General features: G+C 48.6%; 1 protein-coding gene across 4 annotated transcripts in view; it reads right to left on the minus strand.

Annotated features, from left to right (window-relative positions):
- Positions 1-2,294: 2,294 nt before the first annotated feature.
- The window catches only part of esr2a (estrogen receptor 2a), a 569,342-nt gene continuing 552,587 nt past the window's right edge, over positions 2,295-19,049 (minus strand). For all 4 annotated transcript variants that reach the window (XM_068038484.1, XM_068038485.1, XM_068038486.1 and 1 more), the window contains exons 8-9: positions 8,631-8,811; positions 2,295-5,510 (exon numbers count right to left, since the gene is read on the minus strand). In XM_068038484.1, the coding sequence (XP_067894585.1) occupies positions 5,354-5,510; positions 8,631-8,811 (338 nt within the window). In that variant the 3' untranslated portion in view covers positions 2,295-5,353. The remainder of the gene's footprint in view (positions 5,511-8,630; positions 8,812-19,049) is intronic.

Here is a 19,049-nt window from a genome sequence, read left to right on the forward strand (position 1 = left end):
GAGAGCAGCACGGGGAGAGTAGGAGGGGCAGCAAGGGGAGAGTAAGAGGGGCAGCACGGGGAGGGTAGGAGGGGCAGCACGGGGAGAGTAGGAGAGCAGCACGGGGAGAGTAGGAGGGGCAGCACGGGGAGAGTAGGAGGGGCAGCACGGGGAGGGTAGGAGGGGCAGCACGAGGAGAGTAGGAGAGCAGCACGGGGAGAGTAGGAGGGGCAGCACGGGGAGAATAGGAGGGGCAGCACGGGGAGAGTAGGAGAGCAGCACGGGGAGAGTAGGAGGGGCAGCACGGGGAGAATAGGAGGGGCAGCAAGGGGAGAGTAGGAGAGCAGCACGGGGAGAGTAGGAGGGGCAGCACGGGGAGAATAGGAGGGGCAGCACGGGGAGGGTAGGAGGGGCAGCACGGGGAGAGTAGGAGGGGCAGCACGGGGAGAGTAGGAGGGGCAGCACGGGGAGAGTAGGAGGGGCAGCAAGGGGAGAGTAGGAGAGCAGCACGGGGAGAGTAGGAGGGGCAGCACGGGGAGAATAGGAGGGGCAGCACGGGGAGGGTAGGAGGGGCAGCACGGGGAGGGTAGGAGGGGCAGCACGGGGAGAATAGGAGGGGCAGCACGGGGAGGGTAGGAGGGGCAGCACGGGGAGGGTAGCAGGGGTAGCAAGGGGAGAGTAGGAGAGCAGCACGGGGAGAGTAGGAGGGGCAGCAAGGGGAGAGTAGGAGGGGCAGCACGGGGAGAGTAGGAGGGGCAGGAAGGGGAGAGTAGGAAAGCAGCATGGGGAGAGTAGGAGGGGCAGCAAGGGGAGAGTAGGAGGGGCAGCATGGGGAGAGTAGGAGGGGCAGCACGGGGAGAGTAGGAGGGGCAGCACGGGGAGAGTAGAAGAGCAGCACGGGGAGAGTAGGAGGGGATAGAGTGAGGAGAGTAGGAGAGGATAGAGTGGGGAATGTACGAGGGGATAGAGTGGAGACAGCAGGGGGAGATAGAGTGGGGAGTGTAGGGGGAGATAGAGTGGGGAGTGTAGGTGAGCAGCACGAGGAGAGTAGGAGGGACAGAGTGAGGAGAGTTGGAGGAGGTAGAGTAGGGATAGTAGGGGGGCACACCTAGGGTGTGGTATGGAGGGAAGAGTGGGGGTAGCAGGACAGAGAAGTGTTGGGGGGATGCGAGAGGGGCCAGTGTTGGGAGGGCTTTTGGAAGGTTCTGAAATAACCCCCTTTAGGATGGCAGGGGTGAGACTCTGGGTTGCTAGTGACCAGATTAATGGAGTTAGCCTGGGTTTTGTAGGAACGGCCTTGTGGACACGAGCAGTTACAGAGACTCTGCACGACAGTGAGTAAACATCGAAAAACTCCAACTGACACAAACCTCAGGCAAGCACCCGCTGTCAATGGCAACCGTTAGATTATGGGAGTGACTACCATTTGGTCATTTATTTCAGTTTGCTCAGTGAACAGACTGCTTCGCTTAGCCGGGCACTGAGGCCCACGGAGCAGGAAGATGGCTGGTCAACACTGAGGCCTCCCCGGCATTAACTGGAGCTACAGACTCGAGTAGCGAATAAATACTGGCACAGATTAGCTGGGCCGAATGGCCTGTTTCTGTTCTGTACATCCCCTGCAATACGGTCAGCAATCAGGGTGGAGAATAGCAGATAGGGAGATATTACCCCTTCACTACTATTGGGTCGTGAGCCTGCACTCAGCCATTGGGTAAGGCCACGATGCTTCAGCAGTTGAATATCCTGCCGGCAGTACTGGCTCTCCAGGGGCGGGGCCGGGGGGACAAAGAGATCGAGAACAAATTTAAAATGCACAAAAATAGATTCTCTGATGTGGTCCGAGTGGATTTAATGGACAGGAGGTGAGAAGCACAGAACATCCTGTACCCACACCCATGATCCAAGTGTGAGTACAGGGCGAGTGTGTCATTCTGACAATACTCTGCTGGTTATAGATCACACACGTGGAAAATCGGCCTGGCATTTACATAAAGTAATAGCAACAAAAGCAATTCAATGCAGCACAGAAAATAAAAATAAACCCCCAAGATACTCGCATCAGAAGCCTGCAATTACTCCATTGCACAACTCACTCCACACCCACCCCCCCCAATCCCCACCCCTCCACTCCCTCCCTCCTCTGTCACTCTCCTCTCCCTTCCCCCTCCTCTCACCCTCCCCCCACCCCCTCCCCCTCCCCCTCACCCCACCTTCCCCACTGCTCCTTTGCACTCTCAGACACAGCAGTACCTGATCCTGGGGCATCTCGGTCTCTCCCCCTCCCCCCCCCCCCCCCCCACCCCCTCACAGCAGGGTCCGGGGAGGTGGTACTGGGTAATAAAGCAGAACCACTGTGATCTGTGACAATTGACAAAAAATTCATTTCAGGATTCAGCTGTTTTCAAATAATTCTCTGTGAGCATGTATGTGAGTGTGCATGAGTGTTAGTGAGGATATGTGTGTGTGTAAGCATGTATTTATCTGTGTGACTGTGTGCGTGTGTGAATCTGAGTGTATCTGTGTAAGTGTGAGAATCTATGGACTATTTGTGTGTGTGTCTGTGTGTATCTGTGTAAGTGTGAGAATCTATGGACTATTTGTGTGTGTGTCTGTGTGCACATGCACATCTGTTTGTGTATATCCCATTTTAATTTCCTGTATCATGTAAGTGTCACTGGAAAGGGATAGTAGTTGCACAGGGCAAAGAGGAACTGAATTCCTGAAATGTGTGTTGACAGATTTCTTGATCAGTGCATTTCCAACCCAATGAGCAGGGAAGCAGGGCTTTTTCTCATTTGTTCATGGGACGTTGGCATCGCTGGCCAGGCCAACATTTATTGCCCATCCCCAATTGCCCTTGAGAAGGTGGTGGTGAGCTGCCTGCTTGAACCGTTGCAGTCCATGTGGGGTAGGTATACCCGCAGTGCTGTTAAGAAGGGAGTTCCAGGATTTTGACCCAGCGACAGTGAAGGAACGGCGATATAGTTCCAAGTCAGGATGGTGTGTGACTTGGAGGGGAACTTGCAGGTGGTGGTGTTCCCATGTATTTGCTGCCCTTGTCCTTCTAGTTGGTAGAGGTCGCGGGTTTGGAAGGTGCTGTCTAAGGAGCCTTGGTGCGTTGCTGCAGTGCATTTTATAGATGGTACACACTGCTGCCACTGTGCGTTGGTGGTGGAGGGAGTGAATGTTTGTGGATGGGGTGCCAATCAAGTGGGCTGCTTTGGTGTCGAGTTTCTCGAGTGTTGTTGGAGCTGCACCCATCCAGGAAAGTGGAGAGTATTCCATCACACTCCTGACTTGTGCCTTGTAGATGGTGGACAGGCTTTGGTCAGTCAGGAGGTGAGTTACTCGCCACAGAATTCCTAGCCTCTGACCTGCTCTTGTAGCCACAGTATTTATATGGCTACTCCAGTTCAGTTTCTGGTCAATGGTAGCCCCTAGGATGTTGATAGTGGGAGATTCAGCGATGGTAATGCCATTGAATGTCAAGGGGAGATGGTTAGATTCTCTCTTGGAGATGGTCATTGCCTGGCACTTGTGTGGCGTGAATGTTACTTGCCACTTATCAGCCCAAACCTGGATATTGTCCAGGTCTTGCTGCATTTCTACACGGACTGCTTCAGTATCTGAGGACTTGCGAATGGTGCTGAACATTGCACAATAATCAGTGTGAACGTATCTGTGCAAATGTGTGTCAATGGGTATGATCAGGAGAGAGATTGAGTGGCTATAGAGTGTTAAAATGGACAGGGTGAGATCAGGTTACATTCACCTTCTCAGCGTGACTAGGGATGAGCAATAGATGTTGGCCTTTCCCCTGACTCTCACAATATGAGAATGAAGCTATAGCCAGGGTTAACTGCACAGTGCTGCTCACAGCACTGACCCAGCTCCCTGACCCTGATCCAGCTCGCTGACCCTCTCCCACCTCTCCGACCCTGGGCCTCTCTCTGACCCTGATGAGCTAACACTGGTTTTATCTGCAGGATCCTCTACTCCACTCCTCAGTGACAGGTGGTGTCTCTGTGTTTCCATTAATCACCTGCTTACAAGGACAGGAATGGATGAAGACGGTCAGTCATCCTCTGGAACTCTGCGGTAAAAGTTCGGTTGAGAAATGAAGGCTGTGAATTTACACCAAGATCCCGGAGATTTTACTCCATTCCTGTCATGTGTTTCCTCCAGGGTCAGGACAGATTCTGTGCTGACTTTCAGTGGGGTAAGGACATGGGAACAGGAGGAGATCATTCAGTCCCTCAAGCCTGTTCCATCATTCAATTAGATCATGGCTGATCTGTAGCTTGGCCTGCTTTTTACCACCTTAACTCCACACCTGCTTCTCCCTGTTGATCTTGAGTCTGGTGGGTGCACCTTCCCCATCAGTATATGGATTGTAGGGACCCTTAAATCACAATCTCTAACTAACCTGGACAATGACCCTGTCCTATTCAAGAACCACAGTGGCCAACTCTGGAGGGGGGGGGGCTTGGGGTCAGCGTCCACCCGCCCAGGGCACTTGAGGGAGTTCCCAGGTGGAAACTGGACCCTGGAAGTTTATCTGAGGGACAAGTCCGTTTTCCCCACTCTTGCAACAGGAGAGAACAAAGTCAAACCAATGGTGAAAAGTAAACTTTGTAACTCCACACCATGACCCTAGACCCTGACAGCAGTCTCCTGGGATCAGGATAGATTTTCTTAAAGGCGTAATACACTCATTATCAGATGTGTATCGAGTGTCTCCTGTTCAACATTGATATCAACATGGCAGCAAACTAGAACTGTACATCGGAAAAGCCCACGTCTACCCATACCCACCACGATGCCTCAGGGTGTACATGCCCTGCCCTGGGTGTGCTACTGAGCCACACACAGCAGGAGGGCCCCAGGTTTGACTCCCAATGGGTGGTGGATCAGCTCGGGACAGTGCCCGTTGCAAGTATGGGATGGGTGCAGCATCCACATCTTCTACTACTGTCCTAATACCGCCCTCCCCCAAGCTAGTAAAGTGGGCGGGTTCAGATACCTGTCCGAAAGGGGGACAGGGCCAGGGACAAATGTGAGGCACACCAAGGTCCAATAGTCCATCTTGGGACAATATGTGAGAGTGGGTGGGAGTCAGCACCTTCAGGAGAGGAGGGAGGGAACTGGGGTGGGAAGAGTTCAGTAAAATGTATAGAAACCAGTTAGTTTGGTGTTTTGCAAGCAGCTTTACTCGTCTGTCCCCTCTCTCCTTGATGTCAGCCCAGTGGTCCATCTCTGATACCCAACCATTGTGTTTATTCGTTTTCGAAGAGCCAATTGGACTGAGATTGGGAGGATGGCAGAGGAGGAGGGGGAATGTTTTCTTGTTGAGGCATACCGGGGTCAAAGATCAGAGGTCATCGGCCTTTGATTGGCCACCGACGTGATCGTCTGAGGGCTTCCTGCGGCTGTAGATGACATGGGCGTCGAGCATCTCCAACAGCAGATCGTAGAAGGGCACCACGTTCTTGCACTTCATACTGTACAGGTGTTCCATCCCTTTGTTACTGGAAAAGAGACAACAGGAAGTGAAGGGTGATGCATGGAGACAGGGGCTGGAGCAAGCAACCTGCAATATAGTAAAGTGTTGCTGGTCAGAGTCACACCTTACAGCGTCACTACAGTCCCAGGCACATGGAACAGTGTCACTAAAGTCTCAGGAACTTGGTACAGTGTCTCTACAGTCTCAGGCACATGGTACAGCGTCACTACAGTCTCAGGCACATGGTACAGTGTCTCTACAGTCTCAGGCACATGGTACAGTGTCTCTACAGTCCCAGGCACATGGTACAGTGTCACTAAAGTCTCAGGAACTTGGTACAGTGTCTCTACAGTCCCAGGCACATGGTACAGTGTCACTAAAGTCTCAGGAACTTGGTACAGTGTCTCTACAGTCTCAGGCACATGGTACAGCGTCACTACAGTCTCAGGCACATGGTACAGTGTCTCTACAGTCCCAGGCACATGGTACAGTGTCACTAAAGTCTCAGGAACTTGGTACTGTGTCTCTACAGTCTCAGGCACATGGTACAGCGTCACTACAGTCTCAGGCACATGGTACAGTGTCTCTACAGTCCCAGGCACATGGTACAGTGTCACTAAAGTCTCAGGAACTTGGTACAGTGTCTCTACAGTCTCAGGCACACGGTACAGTGTCTCTACAGTCTCAGGCACATGGTACAGTGTCTCTACAGTCCCAGGCACATGGTACAGTGTCACTAAAGTCTCAGGAACTTGGTACAGTGTCTCTACAGTCTCAGGCACATGGTACAGTGTCTCTACAGTCTCAGGCACATGGTACAGTGTCTCTACAGTCTCAGGCACATGGTACAGCGTCACTACAGTCTCAGGCACATGGTACAGTGTCTCTACAGTCTCAGGCACATGGTACAGTGTCTCTACAGTCCCAGGCACATGGTACAGTGTCACTAAAGTCTCAGGAACTTGGTACTATGTCTCTACAGTCTCAGGCACATGGTACAGCGTCACTACAGTCTCAGGCACATGGTACAGTGTCTCTACAGTCTCAGGCACATGGTACAGTGTCTCTACAGTCCCAGGCACATGGTACAGTGTCACTAAAGTCTCAGGAACTTGGTACTGTGTCTCTACAGTCTCAGGCACATGGTACAGCGTCACGACAGTCTCAGGCACATGGTACAGTGTCTCTACAGTCCCAGGCACATGGTACAGTGTCACTAAAGTCTCAGGAACTTGGTACAGTGTCTCTACAGTCTCAGGCACATGGTACAGCGTCACTACAGTCTCAGGCACATGGTACAGTGTCTCTACAGTCTCAGGCACATGGTACAGTGTCTCTACAGTCCCAGGCACATGGTACAGTGTCACTAAAGTCTCAGGAACTTGGTACTGTGTCTCTACAGTCTCAGGCACATGGTACAGCGTCACTACAGTCTCAGGCACATGGTACAGTGTCTCTACAGTCCCAGGCACATGGTACAGTGTCACTAAAGTCTCAGGAACTTGGTACAGTGTCTCTACAGTCTCAGGCACACGGTACAGTGTCTCTACAGTCTCAGGCACATGGTACAGTGTCTCTACAGTCCCAGGCACATGGTACAGTGTCACTAAAGTCTCAGGAACTTGGTACAGTGTCTCTACAGTCTCAGGCACATGGTACAGTGTCTCTACAGTCTCAGGCACATGGTACAGTGTCTCTACAGTCTCAGGCACATGGTACAGCGTCACTACAGTCTCAGGCACATGGTACAGTGTCTCTACAGTCTCAGGCACATGGTACAGCATCACTACAGTCTCAGGCACATGGTACAGTGTCTCTACAGTCCCAGGCACATGGTACAGTGTCACTAAAGTCTCAGGAACTTGGTACAGTGTCTCTACAGTCTCAGGCACATGGTACAGCGTCACTACAGTCTCAGGCACATGGTACAGTGTCTCTACAGTCCCAGGCACATGGTACAGTGTCACTAAAGTCTCAGGAACTTGGTACAGTGTCTCTACAGTCTCAGGAACTTGGTACTGTGTCTCTACAGTCTCAGGCACATGGTACAGCGTCACTACAGTCTCAGGCACATGGTACAGTGTCTCTACAGTCCCAGGCACATGGTACAGTGTCACTAAAGTCTCAGGCACATGGTACAGTGTCTCTACAGTCCCAGGCACATGGTACAGTGTCACTAAAGTCTCAGGAACTTGGTACAGTGTCTCTACAGTCCCAAGCACATGGTACAGTGTCTCTACAGTCCCAAGCACATGGTACAGTGTCGCTACAGTCCCAGGCACATGGTACAGTGTCACTACAGTCCCAGGCACATGGTACAGTGTCGCTACAGTCTCAGGAACTTGGTACAGTGTCACTAAAGTCTCAGGAACTTGGTACAGTGTCGCTACAGTCCCAAGCACAAGGTACAGTGTCTCTACAGTCCCAGGCACATGGTACAGTGTCACTACAGTCCCAGGCACATCGTACAGTGTAGGATCTTGCTGTGCGCTAGTTAGCAGCTGCGCTTCCTACATTATAACAGTAACTACACTTTACAGCGTCACTGCAGTCTCAGGCACATAGAACAGAAAAGATTTACTCGAATGGTTCCATGGATAAATGAGTACAATTACACAGACGGACAGGAGAAGCTGGTGTTGTTTTCCTGAGAGCAGGGGAGGTAAAGAGGAGATTTGATAAAGGTGTTTAAAATCATGCAGGGTTTAGATTGAGTAAATAAAGAGAAATGTTTCCAATGGCTGCAGGGTAGGGAGGTCACAGATTTAAGGTGACTGACAAAAGAACCAGAGGTGAAAAACATTTTTACACAGTGAGGGCCTAGGATTTGGAGTGCACTGCCAGATAGGGTGGAGGAAACAGATTCAATAATCACCTTCAAAAGGGAATTAGACAAATACTTGAAGGAGAAAAAATTGCAGGAATATGAGGAAAGAGTGGGGGAGTGGGACTAACTGGATAGCTCTTCAAAAGAGCCAGCACAGGTTCAATGGGCCGAATGGCTCCTTCTGCGTGTATAGAAATAGAGGCAGATGGAAAGGGAGACAAATATACACAGAAAGATAGATAGGCAGATCCCTAGCGAGACAGGGAGACGGAGTGAGAGAGAAACTGCCAGAAGCATTCAGAGCTGTGCAGTGTGTACCTTGCATGCCGGATATGGGAGAGCAGCATCAGCAGGTGGGCCAGGCGAGTGGCTTGCTGCTGAGGCGGAATTCCGCTCTTGGACATACACCAGATCAAGGTGTCTGTTATCGTGTCCAGAATCTTGTGAAGCTTCTCCCTGTTTTCTTGTTCCTCTGAGACTCCAGTGTGAGGAAACATACCTGTTAAAAGAAAGATTAAAAGCACAGCTCAGTACAATAAGGGTCTGTATTACTGACAGAACTCAGGAGACGTTTCAGGACCCAATTGAAGAATAGACAAGATCAAACAGAACAAGATACGAAAGAGAAATCATGTTTGACAAATCTACTAGAATTCTTCGAGGATTGTAACTATTAGAGCTGATGAGGGGGAGCCAGTGGATGTGGTTTATTTTGACTTTCCGAAGGCTTTCAACAAAGTCCCACATAAGAGATTAGCGTGTAAAATTAAAGCAGATGGGACTGGGGGTAGTGTATTGCGATGGATAGAAAATTGATTGGCAGACAGGAAACAAAGAGTAGGGATAAATGGGTCTTTTTCCGAATGGCAGGCAGTGACTAGTGGGGTTCCGCAGGGATTGGTGCTAGGACCCCAGCTAGTCACAATATATATTAATGATTTAGATGAGGGAACTAAATGTAATATCTCCAAATTTGCAGACGACACAAAACTGGGTGGGAGGGTGAGTTGTGAGGAGGATGCAGAGAGGAATCAGGGTGATTTGGACAAGTTGAGTGAGTGGGCTAATGTATGGCAGATGCAGTATAATGTAGATAAATGTGAGGTTATCCACTTTGGTAGCAAAAACAGAAAGGCAGATTATTATCTGAACAGCTATAGAGAGGGGAATATGCAGCAAAATCTGGGTGTTCTCGTACACCAATTGCTGAAGGTAAGCATGCAGGTGCAACAGGCGGTAAAAAGGCAAATGGTATGTTGGCCTTCATAGCGAGAGGATTCGAGTACAGGAGCAGGGATGTCTTGCTGCAATTATACAGGGCCTTGGTGAGGCCACACCTGGAATATTGTGTGCAGTTTTGGTCTCCTTATCTGAGGAAGGATGTTCTTGCTGTAGAGGGAGTGCAGCAAAGGTTTACCAGACTGATTCCTGGGATGGCAGGACTAACATATGAGGAGAGGTTGAGTTGGTTAGGATTATATTCGCTCGAGTTCAGAAGAGGGAGGGGAGATCTCATAGAAACCTATAAAATTCTAACAGGACTTGACAGGGTAGATGCAGGAAGGATGTTCCCGATGGTGGGGGAGTCCAGAACCAGGGGTCATAGTCTAAGGATACGGGGTAAACCTTTCAGGACTGAGATGAGGAGAAATTTCTTCACCCAGAGAGTGGTGAACCTGTGGAATTCGCTACCCCAGAAAGCAGTTGAGGCCAAAACATTGTACGTTTTCAAGAAGGAGTTAGATAAAGCTCTTGGGTTTAAAGGGATCAAAGGATATGGGGGGATAGTGGGAACAGGCTACTCAGTTGGATGATCAGCCATGATCATAATGAATGGCGGAGCAGACTTGAAGGGCCGAATGGCCTACTCCTGCTCCTATTTTCTATGTTTCTATTGAGAGGTCAATGGAGACTGACTCAGTGTTGGAACCCAGGTAATTTACCCCTCAGTATCCCCACAGCCAGATTTAGTGTCACAATCACTGGCCCCAACAACGCAAAAATGTCTGAGGCCAGGATTTGCTCTGCTCTGACACCCCCTCTATGGTGGAATAGCCTGATGATATTCACTATCTAACTGACAGAAAAAGAATTCCTTATTGGACCCATACTCCAGTGAGAGTCAGCACCTTCAGGAGAGGAGGGGGCCCGTACCCCAGTGAGAGTCAGCACCTTCAGGAGAGGAGGGGACCTGTACCCCAGAGAGAGTCAGCACCTTCAGGAGAGAAGGGGACCTGTACCCCAGAGAGAGTCAGCACCTTCAGGAGAGGAGTGGACCCGTACCCCAGTGAGAGTCAGCACCTTCAGGAGAGGAGGGGACCCGTACCCCAGTGAGAGTCAGCACCTTCAGGAGAGGAGGGGACCTGTACCCCAGTGAGAGTCAGCATCTTCAGGAGAGGAGGGGACCTGTACCCCAGTGAGAGTCAGCACCTTCAGGAGAGAAGGGGTCCTGTACCCCAGAGAGAGTCAGCACCTTCAGGAGAGGAGGGGACCTGTACCCCAGAGAGAGTCAGCACCTTCAGGAGAGTAGGGGACCCGTACCCCAGTGAGAGTCAGCACCTTCAGGAGAGGAGGGGACCCATACCCCAGTGAGAGTCAGCATCTTCAGGAGAGGAGGGGACCCTTACCCCAGTGAGAGTCAGCACCTTCAGGAGAGGAGGGGACCCATACCCCAGTGAGAGTCAGCACCTTCAGGAGAGGAGGGGACCCATACCCCAGTGAGAGTCAGCACCTTCAGGAGAGGAGGGGACCCATACCCCAGTGAGAGTCAGCACCTTCAGGAGAGGAGGGGACCCGTACCCCAGTGAGAGTCAGCATCTTCAGGAGAGGAGGGGACCCATACCCCAGTGAGAGTCAGCACCTTCAGGAGAGGAGGGGACCCTTACCCCAGTGAGAGTCAGCACCTTCAGGAGAGGAGGAAAAGTGAAAAGAATACTCTGAAAGTTATCAGGTGTGACAAATCGCGAAACATCTGCTTTGTATAAGATAGGATGATGTTGGCACTGCTCTGATAGTTCTAGTTACTTGGTATAGCTCAGTTCCTCCACAGTTGGATTAGACAAGACAGACCCCATTCAGTTTAATTAGATATTGGGAGGATCATCAATCTATCCTCTCTGCCTTTGTTTCTCTGCTTATCTCTGTTACATCCAAGTCCAAGCCTATGAGTGGTTTTGGTGGGGGGAGGAGATGGTCACTCTCGACAGGCAGGCACCAGTGCGACTGTAACACAGTCAGGGTTCTACGGACAGCTCAGACAGAATCACAGCCCATTCAGTTCAATTGCTCCAAGTTTATACTCCACACAAACCTCCCCGAGTGTTCGTCAACTGTGACTGAAAGAAGCTTTCAACACATGAACGAGCCCCGCACTCCCCCTCTCCCTACCCCTCCCCCACCGTCCTCCCAACCAATGCTCCCACCAGCTCTCGCCCAACACCACCATCCTCATGGCAACCTGTAGGCTTGTATCCACTGGAATTTGGAAGAGAAAGAGGTGACTTGATTGAAACATATAAGATTCTGAGGTGTCTTGACAGGGTGGATGTGAAAAGGATGTTTCCTCTTGTGGGAGAATTTCAAACCAGGGGTCACTGTTTAAAAATAAGGAGTCGCCCATTTAAGACAGAGATGAGGAGAAATCTTTTCTCTCAGAGGGTCGTGAGTCTTTGGAATTCTCTTCCTCAAAAGGAGCTGGAAGCAGAGTCTTTGAATATTTTTAAGGCAGAGGTAGATAGATTCTTGATAAGCAAGGGGGTGAAAGGTTATCGGGGGTAGGTGGAAATGTGGTGTTGAGGTTACAATCAGATCAGTCATGGTCTTGTTGAATGGCGGAGCAGGTTCGAGGGGCTGAGTGGCCGACTCCTCCTATTTTGTATGTTCGTATGTGGCCAATAAATAATGGCAGCCACAATACCCACAATCCTCTGTGCTCTAGAACCTGCTCTATCTGTACAGCAGTGAGAGCTGCATTTTAACCTGACTGTGCTGCGGATGTGATGTTTGTTCTGGAAAAGCCATAGATGTTGAAGCTAGTGTGAAATTATGTTTTGCGATTGGGAAAGTCACCCGTGTTGACCACAGACTTAGCAGCGACATTCCTTTCCCCAAGGTTGCTTGCAGCTGTATCTGCGCAAACTCTGGTCTCTTCCCTCTCTAATTACGCACCCCACCTCCCCCGAATAACATCTATTGCCTTCTCCCTCATGTTTGAATCAAATCTCCCGTTAAAAGCCTTAATGCTTCGCGTGGCATTCAAATATTCCCACCAATCCTGGCTCAAAGAAATTTCTTCTCAATTCTTCAATTCACATCCTCCCAAAACGAGATTGAGACTGGACCAACTTCAGGAGGTGAGTACAGGGCTGGGGATTCTCACTGCATCAGTCTGTCCAGGGTTCAGCTCTGAGTGTCAAAGGTGAAAGTTCAGGAGCTTCAATATTGAAGCTATGTCCCGCCGTACCCCTGTGATACACGCTCTTGCCTCTAGGTCTTGAACACTGTTCCCTGCTGAGCCAGAGTTATACAGCAACAGGCCTGTTGCCAAGTGAACTGTCACTCACGCTGACTCACTCCTCATTCAATGCTCCTTGTGTGATGCTAAAAAAAAGACCTGCATTTCTTGAAGCAGAGAAAGATACAGGGTTATGGAGAGAGAGTGGGGCAGTGGGATTAGTTTGGGATGGATACAGGGCTATGGGGAGCTTTACTCTGTATCTAATCCCGTGCTGTACCTGTCCTGGGAGTGTCTGATGAGACAGTTGGATCCCAGAATACTAACGGGAGAAGGTGATCTTGTCCATTGAGTTTCAGCTACCATATGGTTAAGTCTGACTGACATCATCATGTTTCATCCATAGAAGTTTGGCTTGAGAACAGAGTGACATAAAATTAAGTGCAGTCAGTTTGAGTGGGTGGTTCCAAGCATAACATAGGTTATTAAAATAAAATAACTTCATTGTAATTTAATAAATTGCTTTAAAGCAGATCATTTCAGACAGTTTTATTATGCCTTTTTTCATTGTAATTATAACCAGGCCTGCAGCTGATAGATGACCTTCCCCCGGGAATTATTGCAGCATCCCATCCCTCACTAGTGCCTGCGTGTCTTCTCACAGGATAGAGGTTTGGGATTTCAGAGAGTGCGGAAACATGCGGGAGACAAAGAATTCCTATTTCAGTGGGTCCAAAGAGCATTCAGAATTTCAAAATGGGGAAAAGGTGCTCAACGAGGCTGACCCACTCTCACAGATCAAACCCTCCATATTCCTCAAACATCCCTCAATCCCACCTACCCTCCACATCCCTCAATCCCACCTGCCCTCCACATCCCTCAATCCCACCTACCCTCCACATCACTCAAGCCTACCGACCTTCCACATCCCTCAATCCCTTTTCTCACCAGAAATAAATATAATTATTTCAATGGAACTGTCCCCTTCTGAATCATGAATCCTCATGTATTCCCTTCATCTGCTTTATTACGCTTGGAAGAGTTTGATGGGACAGCGTAGAGGGAGCTTTACACTGTATCTAACCCCTTTTTTTGAAGGTGGTCTTTCTACTCCAGGCCCCTTTTATGTATTTTATGTCAAGGGGGCTATATTCCTCAGGTCCCCCTTATATACATTTAAAAGCCAACATGCTGTACCTGTCCTGGGAGTGTTTGATGGGACACTGTAGAGGGAGTTTTATATTTTACCTGGTGCTATAGCTGACCGAGCAGAGCTTTCTGTGTGGGAGAGCAATCAGTCTCTGATATTTTACACATTTTTGTGCACAAAATTTAAGAGTAAAAAATATAACGTAATGGGCAAAGAAAACACAGCTTAAATTGTCATTTCCTACATTACAAGAGTGACTACACTTCAAATTGGCTGGAAAGGGCTTTGGGATATGCAGGGGTGCTGAAAGGTGCTATAGAAATGCAAGTCTTTGACTGCTGTTGAGGGGCGAAGCTGGTGAGGATTCCATTCCTCATCGTGACCTAATGCCTCCCCCTGCTGATGGAGAGCGGAAGTTGTCTGATGAAGGTTATTGCAAGGGGATTGGAGTACAGAAGTAAATAAATCTTGCTACCATTGTACAGGGCTTTGGTGAGAGCACACCTAGAGTACTGTGTGCAATTGTGGTCTCCAAATCTAAGGAAGGATGTATTTGCCTTGGAGGCAGTACAATGAAGGTTCACTAGATTGGTTCCTGGAATGAGATGGATCATGAGAGGCTGAGTAAATTGGGTCTATATTCTCTGGAGTTTCGAAGAATGAGAGGTGATCTCACTGAAATATCCAAGATTCTGAAGGGGTTTGACAGGGTAGACACTGAGAAGTTGTTTCCCCTGCCTGGGGGAATCTAGAAAACAGGGACACAGTTTCAGGATAAGGGGCCAATCATTCAGGACTGAGATGAGGAGAAATTACTTCACTCAAAGGGTTGTGAATCTTTGGAATTCTTTACCCCAGAGGGTTGTGGATGCTCCATCATTGAGTATATTTAATGTTGAGATAGATAGATTTTTGCTCTCTCGGGAATCAAGGGATATGGGCAGCAGGTGAGAAAGTGGAATTTGAGGCAGAAGATCAGCCATGATCGTATTGAATGGCGAAGCAAGCTCGAGGGCTCAATGGTCTCCTCCTGCTACTATTTATGTTTTTATTGCTGGAATGGACCCAGGTCTAACCCCTGATAATGTGCCCTGGGGAAGGTGAGATCTGTTGTCACAAGCCTTGTACCTTTCCCCTTCCCTCTGACCATGACCAGAAAAGTACCCGCAGTCAGCGAGTTTCCCATTCACCTGAGTCACAGAAGATCAGAAAATCCTGGGTTCAAGTCCCACTCCGGAGTCTTGAGCATAGAATCTAGGCTGACACTCCCAGTACAGTACTGAGGGAGTGCTGCACTGTCAGAGGGACAGTACTGAGGGAGCGCTACACTGTCGGAGGGGCAGTAATGAGGGACTGCTGCACTGTCGGAGGGGCAGTACTGAGGGAGGGCTACACTGTCGGAGGGGCAGTAATGAGGGAGTGCTGCACTGTCGGAGGGGCAGTACTGAGGGAGCGCTACACTGTCGGAGGGGCAGTAATGAGGGACTGCTGCACTGTCGGAGGGGCAGTACTGAGGGAGTACTGCACTGTCGGATGGGGAGTTCTCCCCAGTGGCCAATATTTATCCCTCAATCAACATCACAAAAACAGATTATCTGATTGGGATCCTGTGTTTTTTTCCTACCTGACAATGCAAACTCTTTCTCTCTTGGGTTGCCAGCTCTGTTTGGAACCATCCCAGGAGGTTTCCTCACTTAACCTCCTGCCCCCAACTGTCCCGCCCACACTCGCAGCATTGGTAGCCTGACAAGTCCATCTTCATGGCGCATCACCTACCCAGCCAATTGGAAAACAAGCAGGCTCTTTGTCACCCGATTGGATGATTCCTTGACTGTCATTGGACAGCCTCTTTTGCTCATCTCCAATGTTTTTATAGCAACCGATATCTGTATGATTTCTCCCAGAATTTTAATTACAGCAGTTTCTGGGAGATTAATCATTAAATACCTGGAGTCACCAGGACAATCCAAAGAGCTGGTGACTCTTCTTTCCAGAGAGTGAGAGAAAGTTATGGAGAGCCAGGGATCTCCTGGCATTCCCTGTCAGCCTACAAGTTTAATAGAGGACTTTCACCATTGCTATGAATGCTGGGAAACTCTGGCTCCATTGCTGGCATTTGCTTTCCAGGAATTACAAGCCGGGAATTACTGGCAAAGTCATCACTCGGGCAGAGGTCAGCACCCTGAGGCAAGAGAGTGTAAGGTCTTCTACCGTCTACCCGAATTTCCCTGCCAGTTGCAGATGAGTTTGTGACAGGCCACAGCCAGTACATGGGTTAGGCTTAAAGACACACAACCCCAAAAAAATGTACACTGGAGTAAAGACAGAGAGAGAGAGAGAGAGAGAGAGAAAATGCACACAAGCACATTCAGCCACATGAGCTGGTGAGAGGCCTGGAGAAGAGCCAGAACTCAACCCAGACACAATTGAACACTGCTGGGCAAAGAGTGAGGGGGAGAAAGCCTTTCAATTGGAAGCCAGGACACTGTTCTGGGGAAAGATGCATTGGAAGGCATTGAAGTGAATGGCTTAATTCTTGCACCCTATGAAACCTGATCCCTTGCTGAAAGGACCTCCTGAGAATCACCATCTCCCTCAGATGCAGTTTGCAACCATACAACTGTATTATCACATTCTGTCTGTGGGATCTTGCTGTGTACAAACTGGCTGCCATGTTTCCTACATTACCACAGTGACTACACTTCAAAAGTGCTTCATTGCTTGTAAAGTCATGAAAGGTGCTATAGAAATGCAAGTTCTTTCATGCCTGCTGCACTAAACTAACTGGTGGTGGGAGAGGTGTGGAGGGTGTGGCTGTCACAAGGCTGTAAGATTGTACACCAAATCTACATACATGAAAATACTGGAAAAGGAGACATAGGAAATGTCAGGAGGAAAGGATCAGTAACCTATGGCCCAACCCAACCCAATTACTGCACAAACTAGCGGAAAGCAGGAATCAGGAATCTGAATTACAGCAACATCTTGCATTTATCTAGCACCTTTAATGTGGTAAAATGTCCCTGGGTGATTCACAGGGGAGTTATCAAACATCATTTGACATCGAGCCACATAAGGAGATATTAGGGACAGGTGACCGAAAGCTCAGTCAAAGAGGTAGATTTTAAGGCGCGTCTTAAAGGAGGAAAGGTGGAAAGGTTTAGGGAGGGAACTCCAGAGCTTAGGGCCCAGGCAGCTGAAGGCACAGCCACCAATGATGACATGGTTAAAATCAGGGATGCTCAAGTGGCCAGAATTGGATAAGAGGAGATATTGTTGAGTGTTGTGAAGCTGGGGGAGGTTTTAGAGATAGGGAGGTGTGAGGCCAAGGTGAGAATTTTAAAATTGAGGCGTTGTTTAACTGGGAGCCAATGTAAGTCAGTGAGCACAGGGGTGATGGATGAACAGGACTTGATGCGAGTTAGAATAATCAAGGTGGTTCAGCCTCAAACAGTTGCTATGGAGAGGAATGGAGTTGGTAGCTAGGGAACAGAGTTTGTAATGGTTACAGAAGTGAATGTCTAAGTTCTTCCCAATATTTAATTCAAAGACGTTTCTGCTCATGCAGTACTGGATTTCTGAAAAACAGTCTGACAAATCAGAGGTAGTGGAGGGGTCGAGACAGGTCGTGATGTGGTAGAGTTGGGTGTCGTCAGCGAACATGTGGAAACTGACGTGTTTTTGGACAATGTCACCGAGGGCAACTTGCAGGGATAAGCACAAACATGTTGCACCATAGACATCTGATAAAATTATTGACTCAGTCATGGACATGGGGGCAATTAATCTCTAAATAAAGGGCGGCACAGTGGTTAGCATCGCAGTCTCACAGCTCCAGCGACCCGGGTTCAGTTCTGGGTACTGCCTGTGTGGAGTTTGCAAGTTCTCCCTGTGACTGCGTGGGGTTTCTGGCGGGTGCTCCAGTTTCCTCCCACAGCCAAAGACTTGCAGGTTGATAGGTAAATTGGGCCCTAGTGTAGGTAGGTGGTAGGAGAATGGTGGGGATGTGGTAGGGAATATGGGATTAATGTAGGATTAGTATAAAATGGGTGGTTGTTGGTCGGCACAGACTCAAAGGGCCTGTTTCAGTGCTGTATCTCTATTTATCTACAGCCAATCTAATGCCATCAAAATACAGTACAATTTAAAACACATTTCTCCCTATAAAGTAGCTAAGCATATAAATATCAATGGAGAGCAGCACAACTGTATTAGCTAGCAAGAAAAATAGAATGCAATGCCAATGTGAATTATTTTTGTTGACAGAATAGAACTAGCTACATCATGTCAACTTCCAAATGACATTGGCCACTTTTGTTATCTACCCTCAAACTGGATAGTAAATGATGTACACTGCAGTTACTGATCTTGTAAAACTTGTCCTTTAATCCAATTCGTGGCAAAAAAAATCAGTTAATGACTGTTTCTAACATGGTCATTGAAACATAATAAATTTTACTATGGCTTCCCTGACAGTTTTTAAAACTGCAAATGCAGCATAGATTTTGTTAAGGAATCGTAGACAGTTCATCATAGATTAAGGTTTATTAAAGCTATCTGTTACTAACTATTGTATATGGGTCAGCAACATCCTTTTTTCGCCAATATCACTCATGCCCAATACATTGTGCTCTTGTATTCATGAGGAACCTACAGTGCTGACTTTGGCAGATTCCTTGGATTTTCTTGCCTGTTTTCCCCTCAATACAAGTTCTGGAACAATGTGATTCCAAATGAATAGCAGCAGAATTGTGACATTTATACAGAAATAAACGTCCAGCAACTTTCAACATGTCACTGAGCTTGTGTCCCAAGTGAAAGTAATGCATGCCAGAGCATAGAACCCGAGACATTCTCTAAGTGACTTCTGCCATTTTAAAATGAGTTTACAGAACACAAGCTTTTAAACTTGTGTTTTAAAATAACCTAGCTGCTAAGTTATTTTAAAACACAAGGTTAAAGGCTGGGAGTAGGGATGTCCAACCTTTTTGCTTGGGGGGGGGGTACATTACAATTTTTGTCTTACATAGGGGGCCGCTGAGACAATTTCGGAAAGATAAAGGCATGAAAAAATGTATCTTACTATTAATCAGAACAACAAATGTGCATTTTTGTGAAGAAGCTTTAAATGAGA

The sequence above is a fragment of the Heterodontus francisci genome, chromosome 9 (assembly GCF_036365525.1).
Source record: "Heterodontus francisci isolate sHetFra1 chromosome 9, sHetFra1.hap1, whole genome shotgun sequence".
NCBI classification, from domain to species: domain Eukaryota; kingdom Metazoa; phylum Chordata; class Chondrichthyes; order Heterodontiformes; family Heterodontidae; genus Heterodontus; species Heterodontus francisci.